The following is a 24,286-nucleotide window of genomic DNA, read 5'->3' as shown; positions in this document are numbered from 1 at the left end:
ATGGGCTTAGAGATTACTTTCTTGGAGCTGAAAGCTCATTGCTTTATCAGTAGGTTTTGACATTTTACCCACTGCTACATTTTAGGCTTCACTTTCTAAAGTAGTTGATGGAATTTTGCTGTGGTTTCCCTCATATTGGCTGCTGTTATTATGCATTTAGTTCCATCTTCTCTGGTAGATTTTTCTCCATTGATTAACACAGAATCTCAGTGCCTGACACCAGTGTTACTGAATAAAGGATTGTTGAGGCCGGGCGCGGTGGCTCAAGCCTGTAATCCCAGCACTTTGGGAGGCCGAGACGGGCGGATCACAAGGTCAGGAGATCAAGACCATCCTGGCTAACACGGTGAAACCCCGTCTCTACTAAAAATTACAAAAAACTAGCCGGGCGAGGTGGCGGGTGCCTGTAGTCCCAGCTACTCGGGAGGCTGAGGCAGGAGAATGGCGTGAACCCGGGAGGCGGAGCTTGCAGTGAGCCGAGATCCGGCCACTGCACTCCAGCCTGGGTGACAGAGCAAGACTCCGTCTCAAAAAAAAAAAAAAAAAAAAAAGGATTGTTGAATAAGTTAAAGAATAGTAAAATGAAAAAGCATTATTCTGAATAAATGGTTATAACTTAGAGTTGGAGAAAAGTTCCCAGTAGAATATTTTAGATTGTGTGGATTGATTTCTTCAGGATAGCTTGCAAAGAAGTGCTTTTCTACTTTTTTAAAAAATGTCATCATCATCCATCGCTATCTGAAAACTTTTAGGTTCTGAACCCATAGCTATGCTTCTCTTTCCTCTGCTGTTGTCCCACAAGATTGACTGTGAGGTGAAGCCTATTCTCCCATTGACTTCCTTGAAAAAAATGGAACTTGCAACAGGGAAAAACTACAGTAGAGAAGAAAAAGTTTTGGTGAACAGGTGTCCACCGTTTGATGTAGAGGGCAATGATCATGGTCAGTGTTGCTCTCCCTTTAGGAATGGTTTTGAGGCACTCAGAGATGTGGATGGTGCACTCCCACCCCAGGGGCTCCCTGTGGTATGTCCTGGAGCCCTTGACACCTATATCTCTAGTGACTTTTACCTTCTCTTGTGCCTTCCTGCCTCACTTCTGCGGTCCAGGACTTAGACCCACCTTTCTTGGATCCTGAAGCACCTAGGTCACATGCCACAATACAAATTTTGGTTGTTCTCACCCCAGAATTATTTGAGTCACTAGGCCCTGAAAGGAAAATGTGTTCTATCTGATTCTGAAGAAATACGTTTATTTTAAAAGATGGCTAACACTTGGTATTTTTTCCCAGCAAATGTCATGGAGTGTAGGTTCCTGTTTTTTTTTTTTTTTTTTGAGTCAGAATATCGATCCATTGCTCAGCCTGGAGTGCAATGGCACTTTCTCAGCTCACTGCAACCTCTGCCTCCTGGGTTTCAAGCAATTCTCATGCCTCAGGCTCCTTACTAGCTGGGATTACAGGTGCCTGCCACCATGCCTGGCTAATTTTTGTATGTTTAGTAGAGGTGGGGTTTCACCATGTTGTGCAGGCTGGTCTCAAGCTCCTGGCCTCAAGTGATTTGCCCACCTCAGCCTCCTGAAGTGCTGGAATTATACGTGTGAGCCACTGCTCCTGGCCATTTGTTGTATATTTCTGCTTTGCTGTACTAAGCTTTGAGATTCAAAGGGCTGTGGTGTGGACACTGCTGGAGTAGGTTATAATAAAAGTGGCTCATGTATAAGATGGGTTTCCATGACATGATTGTATTGAGTCATCTGCTCAGGCTGCTATGACAAAATGTCATAGACTTGGTAGCTTAAACAACAGACTTCATTTCCCACAGTTCTGGTGGCTGGGAAGTGCAAGGTCCAGGTGCTGGCAGATTCCAGTCCTGGGTAGAGTCCTCTTCATCACCTGCAGATAGTCGCTTTCTTGCTGTGTGCTCACATGGCTTTTCGCTGGTGTGTACATGTGGAGAATCTCTCATGTGTCTCTTCTTATAAGGACACTAATCCCATTATGAGGGCTCCACCCCTGTGACCTCATTACTTCCCAAAGTCTCATCTCCACATTCCATCACATTGAGGGTGAGAGATTCAACATAGGAATATATATATATATATATAAAATAATAATTTTTTGTTTTTGAGGTGTAGTCTCAGTCTGTTGCCCAGGCTGGAGTGCAGTGGCATGATCTCGGCTCACTGCAGCCTCCACCTCCCAGGTTCAAGCGATGCTTCTGCTTCAGCCTCCCGAATAGCTGGGACTGCAGGCACCCACCACCACACCCAGCTAGTTTTTGTATTTTTTTTAGTCGAGATGGGGTTTCACCACGTTGGCCAGGCTGGTCTCAAACTCCAGACCTCAAGTGATCTGCCCGCCTCAGCCTCCCAAAGTGCTGGATTACAGGTGTGAGCCACCATGCCTGGCCAACGTATGAATTTTGAGGGGACACAGTTCAGTCCATAGCATCCCCCATAACAAATAATTACATGCCCATGTACATCTGATGAGTAAGGTAAAAACAAGAGTAATTTTCCTGTGAGACATGGGGACTTAGTCTTGTTTCTTTATGGTTAATCTAATACAATACTTTTCCTAAGAGCTCAGAGCCCGTTTTAAGCAAACGAGCAAAATATACAATTAATATATAAATGTATAATTTCCAAGGTAGTATCCCATAAGAAGGAATATGGAATTCTATTCATCATACTATTTTAAAAAAAAGGTTTACTTCCCCCTTTCCACACATTTCTGTAAAATAGGATTGTTGCTCATCAGGTCATACATTCTAGCAGCTCTGTTCCCCATCCAAAGTATATGAATATTTTTAGAAGCAATAACATTTAGTTTGAAAAATTGAGAAGTAATTGGGTGAAGACCTTACTGAATTAGTAAGATGTGAATTAGTAGAAACTTATTATGCTTTGAGTACACAGGAACTTAGTTTTAAGAAGCCTCTGCCCTTAGAAATATAATTTACCTGTTACTGGTATAACTGTGTTTTCAAACTATCTTTACTTAAAATACTTTAATGCTACCGTCCTCTTTTTTAGCTAATTTGTTAAGCTTATTCACTGAGCAAAGTCAAATTTTAAAATAATTTTAGTCTCAGTTGTCATGAAATTTGCAGTGGTGGACTTGGTGAATAAGGTTTGACATCAAACTGTTTCGAGGTGTTTTTTCCCCGTTTGTTGAATATGTTTCAAAAATGACCACCTCCATGGATAAAGCAGCTATAAACCTAATGTCTATTTTAGTTATAGCTCAAAGTTTATCCAAACACATTTCTCCCTTTTTAGAATTTCAGTAGAATCAACTCTAGCAGTACTTTGAGTGGTCAAATGAGGAATGTTTAGGCTCCTTTGTTTCACTAACTTTCTTGTATCCCAAATCTAAATTTGAAATAGTCTTCCTTATCCCTGGAAAAAAAAAAATTGATGTCAGGTGGGTCTTTTCCTTGCAGGAGAATGCCGTGAATGGAGAACACCTGTGGCTGGAGACCAACGTCTCGGGAGACCTATGCTATCTTGGAGAGGAGAACTGCCAAGTCAGATTTGCAGTGAGTGTGGGCTCTGTTGTTGGGGGAAGGCCTGTGGATGTGAATGAATAGAGGGGTCACCTTGCCTAAATTTCCAAGGGGAGGTGTGAACGAGCCTGTCCTTGTGAGATGGAAAGCTTCCTGGATGTTTTCAAGGTTTACAGCGAGAGAGTTTCTCAAGTTAACATGGCTTTCAGGTTGTCACTTGTAATGGTTTTAGGGTTCAATTATGCAGGCCAGGCCTTGGTGTCATGTGTTACTTTATAATGATGCCCAGGGTAGGTTTTTGTGTGTTTGTGGTGGGGTAGAGGGTAAATGTGTACGAAGTAGTGTCTGCTTGTGGAGGGTTTGTTTGGGTGAGGCCAAGGCCTGTGTGTGGAGGAAGGGGCTCTGTCTGTAGGGGAGTGGCCACAGTGGGGCCTTTACTGATGGGTGAAGGTGGAAAGACAGGGAAACATCTGTGCTGGGAATGGGTGTAGGCGAACAAATAATCCAGACTAAGTTCTGGAGGATCCAATTCTAGAAATAATGTAAACAAACAATCAACAGTCAGGTCAATTGGAGTAACGTTTGTTGTTTAAAATTTGCTTTGTGTCCCTATTTAGAACAATCTATTTAGAGGGTTAAAATTCTCTTTATGTTGTGAGGTAAGTGTGGCTGCCAGGTGCTGCCCTGTGGAGATATCAAAACCATAGTGTTGAGAAATTGAACCTAAACTTTGTGTGTAGTTTTAAATGGTGGGTCCAAACAGAGAGTAATGGGAAGCTTAGGATAGTAAAGAAGAAAGAAAAGATGTATTCCTTCTTATTTGGGGAAATGAGCACCAGAATTCATATAATGCTTTTTTAAAAAAATATTTGTTTATTATGTGAAAGAAATATTTGCAGCAAAATGTAGGGCCTTGAAATTGCAAAGGAATATGTGTTTGTTAATAACTAATATGGAATAAATCAAGTTTCCATCAAAGCTTATGGAAGAATGTGTATAGCCCCCAATGATTTTAACCAGGCTGCCTGAAAGCATAAAGTCCCAGAACCACGACCTTTTTCGTTGCTTTAGCTGTTTTAACTACTAGTTTGTAAGTTTCATTTGGAGAGTTTTGAGTGTTCTGGGGAGAACAGGACCTGTTTAAGTGAAGTTGGGAATCAATGTCAGGGAAAGACCCAGATGAACAGGCTGTGGATTGGAAGTCGGGAAACCTGGGGCTGAATCTCAATATTACTGCTCAGTGTGTGACATTGAGAACTTGTGACCTGTGGGCCTTGGCTACCTTCTAAAACGGAGGGTAGGATTAAATTATTTTTAATTTTGTTTGTAGATCTGTAATTAATCATTTGCATCTCTTCTAATTTTGTTGTAAATTTAGTTGACTTAAATATCAGGATTTCAACTTTATGCATATGTATTTTTAATTAAAGTATAATTGCATGAAATTTGATTAAATTAACCAAATCCATGAGAATCTCAGCTGTTTGGACTAAAATGCTGTAAATAATGAATTAACATTAGGGTCTTAGTTAATTGCGTAAACACTGGTCTTGGGATTTAAGAGAATATAAAATGGAAAAAATGAAAGCCAGTCTTACTTGCATATATACTTTTGAACAATTTCTATGATGGACTATGACTTTTTACAGAGTTATCCCTTATTTCCAAATTGCTCCCTTTAATCCCTTTCTGTTACTTTTTAGGGGATGGCTACCTCTCTTGACAAATATATGAATAGATACATATATTCTCCTTAAACCTTCTATCAGTAAATAGCATTGCTATCCACTGAACGATTATTACTTGTTCACTAATACCTTTAGGCCAGGAAAAGCAACAAAGGGAATAAAGGAAATTTTAGCTAGAAGTAGGAAGAAACAGAGTTGAGAACATTCCCAGTTTCCTTCTGAAGCTTCCTCATAATTTCATACCAGGTACTTGGCCCTATTAATTTATGTTACAAAATGTCTGAAAGATGAAGAACTCTCCTCCAAAAAAAAGTTGATTAAATGAAGGAATAAATCAGTGAGGAAGCTGAAGACCTAACTTCTGTAAGTTTCTTAAAGCTCAGTTCCTTTGCCTATGAAGTGGGGGAAACACTGTTTTGAGGATTTGGTGAGATGATACATAGAAAGGATTTACTTGGCTCAGCAACTGACCTAATGAATTAAAGGCAAAAAAAGAAAAAACCCAGGAAGGACGAGGACTGAAAATTTACAAAAGAACTACCAATTGCCAATAGATATCTGAAGAATACAAAGGCATCCCAATTAAAACAACTCAGGGGTCAACTTCATGTGCCTATTAAATTAGCAAAGATTTATAAAATGGTAATACTTAACTGCTGGTTGGGTTAGGCTGAAATGGACAGGCTCATCATCAGCTGCCAGGAGTGTAAGTAGATACACTGTCCTTCACAAAATTGGCAGTGTGTACTGAAAGCACTGAAAATCCTCTCAGTCTCTCTCCCCACCTCACACTGTGAGGTGCGTATCATCTCTGGGCATCCCATTTTGAGAGAGACATCAGCAAGCAGCAGAGGACCCAGAGCGGGGTGCCCAGGTTGGCTTAGGGGATGGAAGCTTGTTGTAAAGAAATGTTAGATTACATGGGTTACAACTGAGTATTAGGAGCAAAGGCAGGGAGATGTCTTCCAGTATTTGAAGAGTTAATTTGAAGAAAAGCGAAGTGACTTGCTATCTGTTGTTAAAAATGGAAAAGTCATAGAGGTAGAATCCACCGACTCTAGCTTTATAACAATAAACAAACATTACCTGGAAACCTAACAATGCACGCTCCTGTTTCCCTTTTTGCTCCAAATGCTGATTCAGTATGCTTGGAGTTGGACTTGGGAGTCTGTGATTTTTCTTTTTTTTTTTTCTTTAGATGTTGTCTTGCTCAGCTGCCCAGGCTGGAGTGCAGTGGTGTGATCTCGGCTCATTGCAACCTCTGCCTCCCGGGTTCAAGGGATTCTCCTGCCTCAGCCTCCTGAGTTGCTAGGGTTAGAGGTGCAAGCCACCACACCCAGCTGATTTTTGTATTTTTAGTAGAGATGGGGTTTCACCATGTTGACCAGGCTGGGCTCAAACCCCTGACCTCAGGGGATCCACCTGCCTCGGCGTCCCAAAGTGCTGGGATTACAGGTGTGAGCTACCACACCTGGCTAAGAGTCTGTGATTTTAACAAGCACCTCAAATAATTCTGGTGCAGATGGTCCGCAAACCTAACTTTGAGAAATACCGTATGATAAGAAAGCACTTAGTCAGTCCGAGCTTCCCAGTAAGGGAACAAGGTGCCTGGAGAGATTGACTGGAGGGATGTGTGTTTGTGGATAACATGGTTGGCCATCTTTCAAGGATGCTGTAGTTGGCGAAGCACAGCTGCTTTGGGCAAGAGGTCAGACACAGAGTTCTCCAGGCAAGTCTTTAGTTTAAATGCTCTGTTTGCAGTTTTCTTAGAACAACAGTTTTTTTTTTTTTTTTTTTTTTTTTTTTTTTTGGGGGGGGGGGGAAGTATGCATAAGCAGATCATGTATTTATATTCTAATTTCTTTTAATGAACCACCTTTGAAAAAGCCTGTTGGGGCTGGGACTAAATTACCATAACCAGGTACTACCTGCAGGCTCCTAAACAAAATACAGGCAGAGTGCTCAAGGGAGGAGTAAATCCATCATCTACGATGTGCCTTTCACTCCTTTACTATTTTAGCAAAGCAAATATCGCAAGTAGAAGTTAAGAGAAGGAAGAAGTCAGTGTGGGTTGAAGCAGACAGAGGCAGCTTCATGGAAGTGGGGTTCGAGCTCAGTTTTGAAAGATGGGTAAGATTTACATAAGTGAGTTTGAAGAAGGAGAGCATTTCGGGCAGGGAAGAGGAACATGAGCAAACTCAGAGGTGGGGCAAGCTCTGTACGAAGGAGGTGGCAGTCATGAGCCGTGCATGAGCATGTGTCAGAGAAAAATGGAAACAGGTTTTTTGAACCAAAACTTGGAGTGCATATTATAAATACTTGTGGGCTTAGGAAGTGTGACTATATAATACATTGTCTAAACCAAGACACTTTTGAGGGTGAAAGTGGCTGCTGTTAATAATGATCTATGTAAAACTAAACTGTCCTGCAAAGCCAGGACCTCCTGCTGCCATGTGGATTGATATTTGGAGACTGATATTGGAGGGTACTGAAAGCAAAGCAAGGCAGTGACTTCCAAAACCCTAGAACAGCTGCAGAAGAGTTTGTTCCCAAGCTTCAGGACTAAACCACGTGACCTTTCCTGTTCTACAGTTCTCTGGTGGCAACATTTAATACTGTAGAATACCTGTGAGCAGATACGTAATGGAATTAAATTTGTTCCCAAATTGGCAAAGGTTCCCAAATTAGCAACTGTTTCTTTTTCTGGTCTAGATAAAATAAAAGGATGCAAAAGTAATGAAATTGAAGTAGAAAGATCACTGTTTCCCAACCTGCTTATGGGCATGGGAAACCTGAAATAAAATTCCAGCCAGAATCACTGTCGTTTGGTGACATTTATTTTTATGTACATTTATTCATTTATTCACTCATTTATTCTGCCAGTATTTGTGAGCTGGGTTGAGTCCCTAGTGCCTCACCATTTAGCGGGCACAGCCAGATGGAAACTGTTCTCATGCTCTGGGGCTAGGCTATACAAACATGTTTAGCCAAATATTTGTACCTAAAGAAGCTCACCCCTCTGGTAGTAATCCCTGGAGTCCATACCAGTGTGCACCTACTCAGACTTGAAAGAAACTTGCCTACTTTGATATGCAAATTGTACACCCACTGTGGTCATACAGACCTGAATAGGCACAGATGGGTAGCATGGGCGGTCCGAAGGAAATAGACTTTGTGTTGGACTGACCTGGGTTTGAAAACCTGCTGTTCCATTTATGTACTGAGTAAAGTTGGGACATATCACTTTGCCTCTTTTGGCCTCAGTTTCCTGATTGAAAGTATTGCTACTGAGATAGACCACAGTGATCCTTATTTGTGGATGAGCATTATAGTCAATTATGCCATTTTACCTTTTAATCTTACCTTTAAAGTGTTGGTTCCCATTCTGAATATACGGCATCAGGATCTCTGGGGAGTGGGACTGAGCTTGATGTCAAAAACAAACAACCAAATCTACAGATGATTGTGTTCACTCTCAGGGTAGAGACAGTGATCCACTTCAGAAACAGTGTCAGGACTGAAAACCGCGGCCTGGTTCTCACATCTGGTGTGTAGTGGCTGCGATGGGCTAAATAATGTACTCCAAAAGGTATGTTGAAGTCCTGACGCCTCAGGACTTCAGTACCTCAGAATGTAACTTGATTTGGACATAGGGTTGTTGCAGATGTAATTAATTAGGATGAGTTCATACTGGAGTAGGGTGGGCCCCAATCCAGCATGACATGTGTCCTTATAAGAGAGGACACACAGAGATACACAAAGAGGGCCATGTGGTGACAGGGGCAGGAATTAGAGTGATGCAACTGCAAGCCGAGGCCCTCCGAGGATTGTGGCTCTCCTCAGAAGCTAAGAGACAGGCGTGAAATTCATTCTCCCTCCAAGCCCTCAAAAGGGTGTTCAACTTTGTTGAAACCTTGATTTTGGATTTCTAGCCTCTAGGATTGTGACAGAATACACTTCTGTTGTTTTAAGCTACCCAGTTTGGGTTCCCCACAGAACACCCATTGCCGTTTTGTGGGATCTTAGTAGTCAGTGGAAAAGTATATGAGAAATGCTCACACAATGTTTGCAGTTTTCCTAGGACTCATACTCATCATCTCTGATCCGTAACAACAATCTTTTGGGGTGGTCATACGGGGCCGTTCACTTCTACCTAAAGATAAAGAAGAGTCAGAGAGGCTTACTCACTATCCAGAGCTTTATGACTTCTTTGCTTTCTTAGGGCAGTGCTAGGAAGCTAATATAGCAGCCATTCTATAAGTTGAGTTACCTTATCTAACCAAGCAGATATCACCATTACATAGGCTCATGCACATGTACGCATACAGGTGCGTCTACAGCAGTCTTGAGTGTTTAGGTTGAGTGGTATGTGGTTGCGGTGTAAGTGAGCAGACAGGCAGGTTGGTGTCAGAAGCTGGGAGCTGTGGGGAACAGAGTAGGTAGATGGTGAGGTGAGTGAGCATGTAGGTTGTGTAAGAGGAAAAATGGAACTGTCATACTTCAGGATGCTGTTACCAGATATATCTTCTCTATTTTTAAATGTGCACATGTCACCCTCTTTTCGTGGACCAGCTAATAGGTGCTGCTTTGCTTTTGTTATTGTTTTGTTCTTGTATTTTGCTTTAGTCTTTTCCTTGTAGATAATGTTTGGTGAAAATGGCTTAACCCCACCTGTGACACCCGGCCTCAATTCTAAGGTTCCTTCTAATGTTGCTTGCAATTTGCCAAATACAGTTTTATTGAGAAAGTGAATGAATTGTGTCAGAGAGGCTGTGTGATATAAGAGTTGGAGGATTGTAGGGCAAGAGCTTCACAGATCCAGAGACAAAAAGATCTAGATAAAAATGCAAGTTCTGCCCTGCCTGTCTAAGCCTCAGTTTCCTCTGTAAAATAGTGGTGATTAAATCTACCTCTCAGAATCAGTAGAGGGATAAAATCAGTTAACAAATGTTTGTATTCATTTTCCTCCTCTTCTGTACTTACTATGGTTCAATGTCATGGAGTTGAACAAGCTAATTGTAGATTTGGTTGGACTTTGGCTTAACAAGGCCTTACATTTGGGATGATTCTGTCTATCCCAACACTAAGACTCTTACACCTTCACCTGTCATTTTGCTACTGTGTGTAGCATCCGTATTCTTACCGAGTCATGACTGGGAACAACTGAGTGGGACAAATCAAAGTAACCCATTCTGTGATCTCATCTCACAAGCTGAGTCTTCTTATTGGTGAATCAGAAGCCTCATCATTGTCTGTAATGGGGTATCACAACATTCACTCACAGGAATGCTGGTCATGTCCTTAGATTCTTGGAAGACACTTTCAAGAAGAGTACAAGGGTCATAGCTCTCTGCCCTATTGAAGGAAACTTTCAGCTTTCTGCTGTTTAAAAATGAAAATGACTCTGAGTCCAGTTATACCTTGTCTGTTTCATCTCAGGAAGAATGAGCACCAGGCAGCAGCTTGTGAAAATGCTGGTTCCCATGCATCTGTGTGTGTGGGTGAGAAGATGAGAGAATCAGAGCCCGATATGCATTACTGGGGACTTTCTGGCCATCTGTGTATTCGGGTCTAGCTGGTGTGTACCACGGAGCACCAGCATGGACTTCGAATGCACCAAGATCTGCCTGCATGTTGCTCCTGCTCTGTCAGCCTCAAATGCCAGTTGTCTGGCACAGCAGACTCATGATCTGCACCCCAGATGGCAGTTTGGCTGAGCTGGGTGCAGGCTGTCAGAGGGAACCACGTGTGTTTCAATAGAGCCCAGGAGGCAAAGCCAGCTCTCTTGAGTTGTTTAGGTGCCAGCCATTCTCTGCCAGGGGCCTTTTCACCATTAGGATATTGAGGATCTAATGAATCAAGATGACTCATGGAAAGTGTAGCCATCAACAAAAATAAGAAAAGAATTTTCACTGACACGCTCTCTGCTACTGAGTTCCCAGTCAGTGGATATGAGAGAGGGAGAGAGTGAGGTGCTCTCAGCAGTGGAGGTAATGTCGTCCTTTAGGTGTCTGGCCTGATAGCTCAGCATTTCCTTGAGATCGTCCATGTGCACACTTAGAACAGTGTCTGGCACATGGTAGATCCTCAGGACATGTTACCCATTGTTACTATGACAACTGTCATGGGGATTGTTATAATTATTCTTTGGTACCAAGTGCTGTCTGTATATTAAAGGGGAATCTAGTGCTGATACTTCTCACTTCATGTAATGGGGATAGTGACAGTATACGTAGGCTATGAAGCCAAGGGATCTTTAGGATTCTGTCACTTCTAGGTGACCCTGGATCAATAGTACCATTGTCTATTTGCCCAGCCCATTTTATTTTTACCCAAAATTGTGTTCTGGAGAACACTAAGCTCAAATGAAAACAATATATGGCATTATACATTAAAAGGAGCTCGTGACCATACATTTCAAAAACACGGAATGACTTTAATACATAAATAGGTCCTATGAAGCTCAACGAAAGATATAAGGTATGCAGGATTTCCTACTTTTTTTTTTGAAGGAATGGGGGGATTGTGGAACCCATTAATTTTCCCACAGAACACCCATTGCCATTTTGTAGGATCCTAGTAGTCAGCAAAAAAGTATTTGAGAAATGCTCACACAATGCTTTGCAGTTTTCCTAGGACTCATACCTGTCTCTGATCCATAACAACAATCTTTTGAAGTGATCATATTGGGCTGTTCACTTCCACCTAAAGATAAAGGATAAAAAGAATCACAGAGGCTTACTCACTCTCCAGAACTTTATGGCTTTTTTCTATCTTTGTGCAGTTCTTTTGCCTTTATACTAAACTTTCATTAAGCTAAAATGCATGTGTTTTATTTTATTCTTAGAGTTTGAACCTCTGAGAATAATGGTCATCTCTTCTGTCATGACAATTTTAGATTGAGGCTGCATTTGTGTGTTTGTGTAAGGGTGTGTGTTTCTGTGAAGCAGTTCTGTTGTTATTGGATATTGTATGGTCCTGTCACCTAGTAATAAAAATAATTTGCATCTGATTTAGCATAAGGTTTACATGTTACCTAGGCAATGCCCAGGTGTACAGAAATGGTTTCTCTTCTTGCAGTGTTTTCCAGGGGCAGGGACCCAAAGCACTAGGGTTTAACCAGTGCTCCTGTTGCTCAGAGGCACTCAATCTTGATGGAAGCATTATTTGCATTATCGGTTACTCCAAAACCACTGCTGGCCTCCAAAGTTGGTATTGTCTCTGTTTGTTAGGAGCTTGTTGTTGTTTCCTGCCTCACTGACGAGGTGGATATTCAGAAGGTGATGCTTTAAAAACACGAGGAAATGGAAAATCCTGCATTGATGCCTTCATTAAAGGAGGTGCCAGTGATGTGTTGATGAAATGTGTGAGCTTTGGAATCAACTGACCTGGCTTTGAATCCTGATTTCCAGGCTTTGAGTTGTGTGACACTGGTCCTTGTTTTAACCTCTTTTTTTTTTTTTTTTTTTTTTTTTTGAGACAGAGTCTCACTCTGGAGCCCGGGCTGGAGTGCAGTGGCTCGATCTGGGCTCACTGCAAGCTCCACCTCCCAGGTTCATGCCATTCTCCTGCCTCAGCCTCCCGAGTAGCTGGGACTACAGGCGCCCGCCACCATGCCTAGTTAATTTTTTGTATTTTTTAATAGAAACGGGTCTCGATCTCTTGACCTTGTGATCCACCTGCCTCGGCCTCCCAATTGCTGGGATTACAGACGTGAGCCACCGCGCCCGGCCCGTTTTAACCTCTTTAAGCCTAAGTTTTACATCTGGAAAATGGGATAATATTGCTTCTTGTGGTTGTTGTGAAAATTAAATGAGTTAATGCATATATAACAGCAGGCTGGCAAATCATAGGCACTCAATAAATGTTGTTCACTATAATCTTTCCTCCTTGAATGATAGTGGTTCCAGGAAACTGAACCCAAAGAGACAGCCGAGAGTACTAGGTTTGGAGAGTCTTAGAATCACCTGCTACCTCAGTTCCTCGTTGAAAGTTGACTGAGCTTGTGAGGTGAAACAACTAGCCCAGCTGACAGTCAGGCTGTGTCTCCCCTCTGTTCCGTCCTCATTCTCTCAACCTTTTATAGCACACATCACTTACTAGCTATCATATTTTAAAAAATTGTTCGCTTATTTATCTCTCTCCAACACTAGAGCGTAAGCTCCATTTAGCTCAGGGACTCTGACCTTGTTGTCCTCTCCGGTATTCTCCACACTGAGGATAAGTGACTACACTGAATAGTTACCCTGTGTGACTTAACACTGAATGAATGAATGAGTTCAATGAGGTGCTTGTTGAGAGAGAGACACAAACACACACAGACACCTGTCACCAGATCAACCCTGCCATTTAAGTATTGTTATATTTACAATCCAGGACGTCTGAATTCCTGCCTCATTTTTAAGGCTCTTTAGAGGGAGATTTAACACATGCAGGTGGCTGTCTTGTGTAGGGTTTTATGCCCTGTTTAGTCAGTGCCATACCTTTTGCAGCACATTTTATTTCATTCTCGTGGAGAACAGAGACTGCTTTTTGCCATCTTGGCACACGGGGTCATGGTGTGGTTGTCATTAGTCAGCTCCCCTAGGGATCTCATGAGAACAGATCATATGAAAGGGCAGTCACGTTAAATATCATATTTCTTATCTGTCTTCATCAGTCTTGGTCCCTCAGTCTACTACTAGCAAAGAAAAGAGAAACACAGTAAGTTGTAACACATAGAGATGGCTTTGGGTTAGAAGGACTTCACTTCCACTCTTTACTAGTCTTTGTTGGACAAGTGGCACAGTCTCATAGGGTCTCAGTTCCCTTAACTGTAAAGTGGGGAAATTGTACCTACTTGGCATGGCAGAAGAGAGCTGTGTTTACAGTGTGGGTAATGTGTATATTACACAACTAGCCTCCTGGCAAATCTCTGTGGGTATGATGTCCTCATTAAAAAATGATATGGGCGGGTGTGTATGTGTCAGTGAAAACATTACCAATTGGAGGTACAGTGTTGAGTAAACAATCACTGAGATGTCTGTGGGTCTTCCGGGACTAGATTGGCTGGAAGACTGCCTTAATTATGTCACCAAATCGCTTGGAATGTGAAAAATGGCAGTGAAAGGATAACTAACTTACCACAGCTTCTTAACTAGAAATATAAAATTCCGTATCAAAGCAAATATCTCTAGATTATTGGTTAGAAATATTAAACTGTGAACTTTAAGAAAATAATTCTATTTCCACAAAGTAAACTGATAACAGAAACATGTCAGGATTCATAATACAAGTACAATTGTGTTTATGGTCCTATCACACCAGCAAGGACTGAAAAGGCAAAGTGTTTGGGATTTCCTAGTTTATGCTAAGGCTCAAATCTCTGCTGTACCCATGATTTGCTACCTCAGAACTACAGAAAGCCACCAAGACATACAAACACCATTTTTTATTAACTTGTTTTTGCTATGACTTCTGTAATAGGTCTAGCCCATCTTCACTCAAGTCTGTCTGCTTGAAATTTGTGAATGCACATGGGTGTGTATGTGTGTAGGGCTCTAATGGTATGAGTTTCTACTTATTAGTGTCTGTGTACCTGTAATTATGTTTATACCCATATTTGCATGCACATCAACCCTTCAATTACTCTACTATAAGACACGTGGCAACTTTGGCCTGCTGGCACAAATAATAACCTTGAAGAGCATGTAAAAATATGACAAGGAACAGCCACAGAAGCACCTGTAAAGAGCGAAAACCAGGAAGGTTGCATGATGAGTTGAAACTAGTGACTGGCCGTGGTTGTATGCTGACTTCTAAGCTGAGAAGCATAGAAAAACAAATGGGGAAAAAGAAATAAGAGAAAAGACAAGCAGGCAAATTTTAAAGAAGCAGAAACAAGAAATGAGGGCAACAAAGTACAGTGCACTTCAATAATAAGAATGATGAAATATGAAGTGTCCTTGGGTAAAATGAGGGCCAGGGTGAGAAATAGAATTATGGATTTTTAAGGATTTCTTCAAGTTCATTAGGCTGGAACACTTTTTAATGTATCATGACCATGAGGGAGGAGGCAGAAGGAATACCTGAGCTGCATGGTAATCTAGATGGAGGGGCACACTGAGTATCATTCCCCATGACTCTCCGCCTGGCATCTCTGAGGGCATCAGTTTGTTAGTATCATTTCATTAGACTTGTGCAAACCCAAACTTATCGGGCCCTTCACCATGCTTGTTATAAAGACTGGCTGCAATATTTGTTTTATATCTCAATAACTGTGCCTGAATTGTAAGAAGATTTCCAAAAGATGGTAGCAGTATGCAATAGTCACCCAAATGGATTCCAAGGTGTAGACTTCTCCTAAGATTCATGCCATAGCTTTGTTTTTTTGTTTGTTTGTATATTTGTTTTAGAGACAGAATTCTGTCGTGTCACCCAGGTTGGAATGCAGTGATGTGGTCCTGGCTCACTGCAGCCTCAAACTCCTGGGCTCAAGTGATCTTCCTGCCTCAGCCTCCTCAGTATCAGGGACCACAGGCTTGCTGTAGCTTTCTATTGAAGCCTATCAGAGAAACTTTGTGCCTATGACTTTCTTCTCATTAAAAAGAAGTATTAAATCCACTAACATAAGTCACATTTAACCATTTAAGAGTGTGATTTGGTACAAGGGTAAACTGTTCAGATACAGACATGTACCTTTTTCCTCCCTTAAAAAGAATCCTGTACTGTTTTGACTGTAGTTTTTTACCAATCTTAATGCAGTGCTCAAAACACGATGGGTGTATCATTCTTTACAACCAGTCATCAACCTTAGCTTTGAATTAACGCAATCCTAGCAATTCGGTTCTTACCAAGTTGTTTCTCCTGTCAGCCCCGATTGGCTGCTTCTCAGGAAGAGGAAAGTTTTTTTGTGTGTCTTTCTAGTTCTTATATTCAGCTCACAAAGTCCTTTTTTTCCCCTTGGCTTTCTGCTGTAAGATTTTGGTTTTCTTTCTCTACAGATGAAAAGTATAAAATACAATAGCTATGTGGGAAATAGACAACTTTTAATTTCAGGTTCAAACAACAACACACAGGCACTGCTCTTCTTTCTCCCAGTAGGTCTCTCCAGAGGTCATGGAATTGATCCTGCCTAGGTGGGGTTCAGCCCAGCATCTAGAACCTCTCTGCACATCTGAGGTTACTCGGGGGAGGTGCTAAGAACATAAACATAAACACTTCATATGCAGAGTGCTTATGATAATGTGCTCCTCAGAACAGAACAAAACATGCTGTTCGAGGAGCATCAAGTGAGTTTTCCTGCGGTACTCGAGAGGCAATTCCGACCGTAACACAGCATGAGACTGTCAGGTGTGCAGTCAGCCCAGCATACACGTGAACAACAAAGCTGACCAAGGGGTAGGTTTGAAGCCCTCCTGAGCTGCTGATGATTCTACTGAAAGGCTTAAGGACAAAGTATGAGGAATTCACGCTGACCTTAGGGGAGGCCGGTGTGGGGCTAGGAAGAGGGCTGTGTGCTCTCAGTCACTCATGCGTCTCTGCCTTTCCTTTTTGTTCCATTCTTGTCACTTCAGTTCAGGCCCTCATCACCTCATATGGGAAATTGTCATTGTGGGCTTTGAATTTCTTATTCTCTTTCAGAAAAAAAAAAAAAAAAAGCCAGTGTCTTAACCGCGACCTGCAGCACACCATAATCTGGCCTGCTGTTATCATCTGGCCTCATCTCCACTTCCCCGCTCTGGCCCCTGCCACTCCTTAGCATCCTGACATCTTCATGCCTCTGAGCTTTGCACTGGCTGTGCCTTTGCCTAGAATGCTTTTCCCTCAGATAAACATGTGGTGAACTCTCTCGCTTCCTTTGGGTGTTTGTCAAAATGTTCAGTGAAACCTTCCTTGGCCAACCTGTCTACAACTTCAATTTTCTCCTACTCCTGATATTTCTTATCTCCCTTTCTCTCTTTAATTTTCTTTTCAGTACTTATTTCTGTCAGTATATTATATACTATACTTATCTCTCTTGTTTGTTGTCTGTCTCTCACAGGAGAATATGTAAGTTCTATGAGATCAAAACAATTTTTCAGGGCTGGGCACAGTGGCTCATGCCTATAATCCCTGGTTCTGTCTGTTTTCTCTCCACTCCTGCAACTGTTCCCAAATAACTATTCCAAGGTTTAACTAACTTGTAGACATAGGTGGCATCACATGAGCCACAGTAACACAGATGCAACTGTTTTTAACTCTACGCAGTCTGTGTAAGACCTCAGTCTTCTGCAAAATAGCCCTTCCATCAGATAGTCCTGTGAGTCCTCAGAAGATATCTGACTTATGCTCACAAAAATATTATAGTTGTTCAGCTATGATTGTCATGCGGCCTTTATGCTCTTTTTCTTTTTCTTTTTTTTTTTTTTTTTGAGACAGTCTTGCTCTGTCACCAAGGCTGGAGTGCAGTGGCACAATCTCAGTTCACTGCAACCTCCACCTCCCAGGTTCAAGTGATTCTCATGCCTCAGCCTCTTCAGTAGCTGGGATTACAGGTGCCTGCCACCATGCCCGGCTGATTTTTTATACTTTTAGTAGAGACAGGCTTTTGACATGTTGGCCAGGCTGGTCTCGAACTCCCAGCCTCATGTAATCTTCCCACCTCGGCCTCCCAAAGTGCTGGGATTACAGGCGTGAGTCACTGCACCTGGCTGCACTATTTTTTCCCTATTGTGGGCAGAAGGCTTCCATTCCTCAAACACTTTGAGGGTGCCTCATTACTGTTGCTTTTGGAATTGCTTATTGCGAGAATGTCTATGTCCTGGTGGGGATTTTGTCTCCTTATGTTTCCTAAAGCCAGCGATTTTTCAGACCAGGGCTGGTTGAGGGGTTAAGTGGGGAGAGAGCCCTATGCCAGAAGTCCTTTCTCCTTTCTTCCCTCCCCTTTTCCTTTCAGAATAACTATGTCAGGCAGTGTTCTCGGTGCTGGAATATAGCAGCATGGAAACGCACAGAGAAATCTCCACCTCTCTGTAACTGTAATTTTGAACCCCGTGATTTCTGGGGAGTAGTTCTGTTTCCCCTTCTCTTGCAGCTCCTCATGAGACAGCTCCTCTGGCTTCTTAACACAGCCAGTGTACCTACTTCCCAGGTTTGAGGGCATCCTACTCTACCTGCTGGCAACCCCCAGACACACTGTTCAAACTCAACCACCAGCCTTGAGCCCAGTGACTCCTGTACATAGACACCCAGGAGCCTGGGAATTGTCCCGCAGTGGACATGCCAAAGCAGGTCTCCATGTCTTTTCAGAGGCATCGGTGCCTACTACATAAAGAGACCTCGGATCTTTTTCCTGCTGGAATGCCTTTGATTTTTTTGAATGTACGTATTTTAAGCCTAAATTCAAGAATTTGCGTTCTTTGCTAGACCCTTTTTTCTGGTTCAGCCTCAGATTTTGCCCTCCTCTAGATGATAGCTTTTCTTGTCTGAACTGCTGTTGAGCATGTAGCCATGTGTGGCTCTCTCCTGTTAATAGCCTTTTCTTCCAAGTCCCTCTTGTCTCCTGAAGTAGCGCTTGCCAGCTCTTCCAAGGACAGAAGCTTCCTTCTGTTTATATCCTGCACAGCACTCACATAGTCTCATACACATAGTGATGGTTAAAATAATTGGTGAACTAAATTTCCATAAATATATTCTGGAAAAGTCAGCAGTAACAGATTGTTTCAGCCATATGGAAACTTCTCTTATGTAGGATACCTCAAACCGTCATGATTCCAGATACCTGGCATCTACAGATTCAGGAGTATTGGTGTATATCTGAGCATTGCATGAGTATTTTGATGTATACTTTGTAAGAGTCTCCAACTCAACTTCTTGTTGTTCCTGCTGCTTTTCTTCCAGATATTCTGAGGTACTTTTGGCATCATCCCTTATCAAGGGTGTTGATTTTTGGGGGCTGTCTCAGAAGGTTTCAGCCCTTACCAGGTCCTTGTCTGTCCACAGATCATGTTGCACAAACACATGGGGTCTTGAAAAATGAAGGCCTGCTTTCCAACATGGGCCAGCACTACTCAGGGTCTGGGCTAGGACGTTTTAACACGGAGTGAGGTCTCTCTGCAATTGAACCTCTAAGGAGAGGTCTGAGTTTCCACTCGGGTCACAGACTCCTCCGGACATGTGGCATCTTTGCTCCTTGGTCTGGAATCATGAGATCATGTTGTCATAGACAGAATGAATGGTATACTGAGGATAAAAGGAGTGTGCTGGAACTTCAGCTAGCCACCCTCCTGGCTTGTCCAAAATATTCTATATTCTCTTGAAGAAAAAGAGAAGCCTGCATGAATGATAGTGGAGGTCAGGCTTTGGCCCTGAAATCATATTAATGGAACTTTCAGATAATGTCATTCTTCATTTTTCCTAATGCCAATTTATAGATTGCATCCCAGACTCCCCAGAGAAGTAGAACTTGCCAAGTATGCTTGTCATTTCTTCTAATTAGGTTTTTAAATAAATCAAAGAACTCTTGTTTTCATTTACCTTGGATTATACAGCAACAATGTTCTTGTGTATGTTGCCAGAGAGGCAATGCCTATTGAAAGGACACCAGATTCCTGACATTCTAAGAGCTTAGGAAGGCTCCTCCCCTCCGCTTTCCTAAGCATTCCATTAGCCCCACCATTTAAGAGGAGGAAAGGACAGTCCTGCCAGGGCTTCATGGCCCCTCCTTCCTACCCATCTCCACAGTGCTGCTGTGGAGTGGGCTTTGTGGTCTAAAAGGGAAGGAGAAGGGAGGAGGAGAGCACTCCCCTGGTCTTTCTTGCAGTTTTCCCTTTGCCTGATTTTCAGCCTTCCCTCAGTTTCTAGTCCTCAGGGTGAATCTTCCCATCTAGGAGGCTAAGGGGTAGAGAAAGCATGGGGGATAAAGCTGAGAGGCGTCTGGGGATAGGCCCGGCCCAGCAACCTCCTCTGTCCTTCTTCCTGGCTTCTCACCATGCAGCCCCACTCTGGCCCTTTCCCCAGCATGCCCCCATCTGCCCCCTTATACACTCACAGTATTGTTGGTTTCTGTCTGAAGCCCCTTTCCTGGCTGTCATCCCTTTGCTCACTGTGGCCTCATAGCTGGTGATTCCTTGCATTAGGTCCGGGAATTCTGTTGTAAGGTGCCATGAGCTCAGACTTTGCCCTGGTGTTTTTGGTCCTGCAGCAGCCTCTGGTCTCTGAGCTCTTCTGAGATGGGGAGACTAAGAACAGGTTGCCATGCTGGTTGCTCTTATCCCACTGCCTTCCCCATGTCCCATCTCTGATGATTCCACCTGTAGAGGTGGGCAAGCACAGTGGGAGATCTTAGGACCGCAGCAGAAGCTATGTGGTCAGCAGGCAGTGAGTGCAGTTGGCCCCACTGCAGGGAGAAATAAGGCTTGCCGTGTGCCTTATTCAGAAGCAGACAGCCAGCCTTGTTGTACCTGCTTCTTGGGTGTCAAACTTCTGACAATTGGGAATGACAGATATTTAATTTTACTTACCTTGGGGAGCAAAAAGGCCCCAATCCTTTGATAAATCATAGGTCTGTGAAAGCAGATAACCCCAGGCCCTGAAGGACCCACCCCCTTCTCCTTCCCTCCCCTCTTCTCCCTCTTCTCTCCCACCCTTTCCCATCTTTTCCCCTTCTCTCTTCTTCTTCTTTATTTTTCATCATCTTTCCCTTCCTTCCTTTCCTCTTTTTCTCTGTCAAACTCTTTCAACTCCCACCAGATATTCATTGTTACTTAGCAGAAATCACATATCTTGCTGAAAGGAAGAAAAAAAAAAAAAACAGCTTTCTTGGTACTTATAGATCAGGGACTTAGGTAAGGGATGTAGTTGGGTGGGAGAGGATTCAATATTAATCTCTTTATTAGGGACAATTGTATACTGTCTACCACTGCCTGCCACTGATCCCTCTGTCCTCCTCAGTCCCCACTGCCTGCTCCAGTGGTCTAAAGCTGTGATGGTTTTTCTCTCATGCCTGCTGTGAGCTGAAGATTGGTGGAGAGCTGTCACTACTTTGAGTGCCAGCAGCGCCTGCAACATGGGAAATCTGTAGGATGTGTTTTCTCTTATAACCACTGTGTGGCTGCTGGTGAGATCGTGCCCACCATCCTAAAACCGAGCATATGTTTTATTGTGTTGTTATTTAAGTAAATGTTGCTCATGTTTTTATTAGAACAGTGTAATATAATGGAATGTGATCTATACTGTGCTCCATAGTGTCTTAGTTTAAACAGATATGTTTCCCGCTCTGCCCGCCCTGCACCACACACCTGCAAGTAAGTTTCTTTTGAATATCAACACCAGCAAAATCAGGGAACCCTTAGTAAAGGTGCTTAGGTGCTATTTGATATTTAAGGCAGTAAGCTCAGTTGGCCTTTAAATTCATTGATGAGAGAAAATTACTGTTTTTTAAATAATTTTAATTTTTAAGCATGTTTCATGTTCTAGGCAATATTTATTTGTTTAAATTATGTTTTTGTGCTAGGTTCTATAACAACTATGTCCCAATGTGAGGAATAAGAGCTTACCTACTGAATGCTTCTTTTTTGAGACCGAGTCTCACTCTTGTCACCTAGGCTGGAGTGCAGTGGGACGATCTCAGCTCACCGCAAGCTCCGCCTCCCCGGTTCACACCGTTCTCCTGCCTCAGCCTCCCGAGTAGCTGAGACTACAGGCGCCCACCACCACGCCCGGCTAATTTTTTTGTATTTTTAGTAGAGACGGGTTTTCACCGTGTTACCCAGGATGGTCTCGATCTCCTGACCTCATGTTCCGCCTGCCTCGGCCTTCCAAAGTGCTGGGATTACAGGCGTGAGCCACCACACCCAGCCCCTACTGAATGCTTTTAAGTGACTTTTCTTGGTTTAATTTATCACCTTTCATAGAGAAGGAAGCACTGGCTCATATAAGTTATTTGGGGAAAAGTGAATATTTGTAGTGTTTACAATGTCCAGATTCCTGCATCTTACCTTTGTATATAGCTGGGAACTTCAAAATAAAAAATTGCAACTTAACCAAGCACAAAATTCTATGTGTTTTGGGCAATTTCTGTTCAGAAGCTTATTATCCAGCTACTTCAGATAACTTTAACCACTTGAAACATAGTCATACGCCACAAAGTCAGTGGTCAAAGTTTCAGATTTGCTAAAACAGTTTCCATCAATTAAGGAACTACAAATCTATTTACTTTGCTACTATGGCAAAAGGCCTTGGACCTTTACTCAGAATTTATTTACTTAATTTTACATATGATTGTAAACTGTAATTATCTGATTTCTCAAATTAAAAGCTGTTAAGAAGCTGCCATTTAGGAAATTGAGAGCAACAAAAGACAGCGACACTGACTCAAAACGAGCTCTACCCAAACAGAAGGACGGGAAAGAGAAAAATGACTGTTCTGTGTAGTACAGTGCATCATGTTGTAGTCTTTATGAAGAAAAATTTAGAATATGGTCTATATATTCTGCCTCAAAAGGCACATAAGTACGTAATATATTTTAAGAGGATCTTTTAAAATCCAATATAGTTCAGTTAAAATCAGTTTTATAACTTACAGCACTCAACTCCATATATTATCATCTGCAGAACATTGCACTTCAGTTATTCCATTTGAATGTTAGTGCATTTACATGACGTTCCAGAAAGCTGAGAGATAACATATCTTAACTCACCGGTTCTCAAATTCCTCTAGCCCAGATCCCTTGTTCAAAAGATATTTTGACTCAGAATCTTGATTTGTAAAACAAAGACAGGAGGAGGCATTCCATTTCGTTGACTGCATGAGGCTTCCTGAGTTTCCTCCGTGCCCTCCTCCCATCCTCAGTGACTTTCATAGGAGCCTAAGAAATCCCTGGAACTCCATAGAACTTAATGCAGAGCACAGTGTCAAGCATGAAGCTAGACTAGGACAGGAGTTATTGCCAAGGAGGGAGGCTTTTCAGGCATCCTTAAATCACAGCCCGTAAGTGGTTGCCTACCTGTGGTAATATTGCTTTGCTTATCCACAAAGTAATTTGCTAGGAGTTTCATGAGAAATGAATAGACTGGAATCAACTCCAGTTTCCTTAGTGTCACTGTAACTCTGATTAGCAATGTGACTCAAATGCCCCATGCATTTTCTGCAGGTGGTGCCAAAGCAGTGATTGGCACCAGGATATCCATAGGAAACAGAAGGGAAACCATGATTTGCTTATGGATGCTCTACCCTGTAGAGCAAAATAGAATTTTCTGATTGTTCTTTTGATTGCTACTGCTGTGCTACTACAATTACTGCTTCATGTTTTCTTGTTGTTCCTCCCCCTCCTTCTTTTTCTCTTCTTCTTTTCTTTTTTAGTAGTAGAACAAGACACTGTTCAGTAGCGTAGCTAGATGCTTTGGTTTCTTTTATCATTGTTATGTGCAAAAGCAATTGTCAAACTTATTTCATGTGCTACACCATGTTCTTCCCTCAGGAAGAGGGAATCCAAGAGTGATAAAAGCATCTGCAAGCAGAGTAAAGGCATCTCGGTCAGTGGATTTCTTCTACAAGTTTCATGGCAGCGGTACTGCAGTGTTTTAGGTTCTTTGTAGGTGGCTGATAATGTGTAAATACCCCATGTTGAATGAAGTCAGCTGTCCAAGACCTATGAGGCTGCAGTTTCTTTCCTGATCCTACCCCTCCAAGGTGGTGGTTTGCAGCTCCTCCAGGAGACTGGAGTCTCCTCTGGCCGCAGCAATACTTTATTTCTTCTCACCTACCTGACACAATTGGCTCAAAATTTATAGCTCAGCAGGGAAAATACTCCTCGGAAGGGGCAGGTTGCCAGCAATCGCTAAGAGTATCTTCCTTAAGGACAGGAACTCAAGGCCTTTCACACTTGGATGCTTTGATAGACCATTTGATAGATAAGCTTTTAGTTATAGTGCATTACTTTCAGGCTCAAACACAGAAATTATTCATGCAAATCCTCCTTCCAGTCTGTCCTCTGTAGAGAGGGCTGAACTTTCCTATCTTAGATCGTGTACGACACTGGCAGTCATGAAATGTAGATTCTGCTCATTCATCTCTCTCCATGCAGTCCATTTTTTTATCATTAGAGAAAAAGATAAACTTTAAAAAGTTT

General features: G+C 42.4%; 1 protein-coding gene across 4 annotated transcripts in view; it reads left to right on the top strand.

Annotated features, from left to right (window-relative positions):
• The window catches only part of DGKI (diacylglycerol kinase iota), a 467,910-nt gene that overhangs the window by 172,694 nt on the left and 270,930 nt on the right, over window positions 1–24,286 (top strand). For all 4 annotated transcript variants that reach the window (XM_025379314.1, XM_025379313.1, XM_025379316.1 and 1 more), the window contains one exon: window positions 3,445–3,540. In XM_025379314.1, coding sequence (XP_025235099.1) covers window positions 3,445–3,540 — 96 coding nt within the window. The remainder of the gene's footprint in view (window positions 1–3,444; window positions 3,541–24,286) is intronic.

The sequence above is a fragment of the Theropithecus gelada genome, chromosome 3 (genome assembly GCF_003255815.1).
Source record: "Theropithecus gelada isolate Dixy chromosome 3, Tgel_1.0, whole genome shotgun sequence".
In the NCBI taxonomy this organism is placed as follows: domain Eukaryota; kingdom Metazoa; phylum Chordata; class Mammalia; order Primates; family Cercopithecidae; genus Theropithecus; species Theropithecus gelada.
This window is presented reverse-complemented; position numbering and strand designations above follow the sequence as displayed.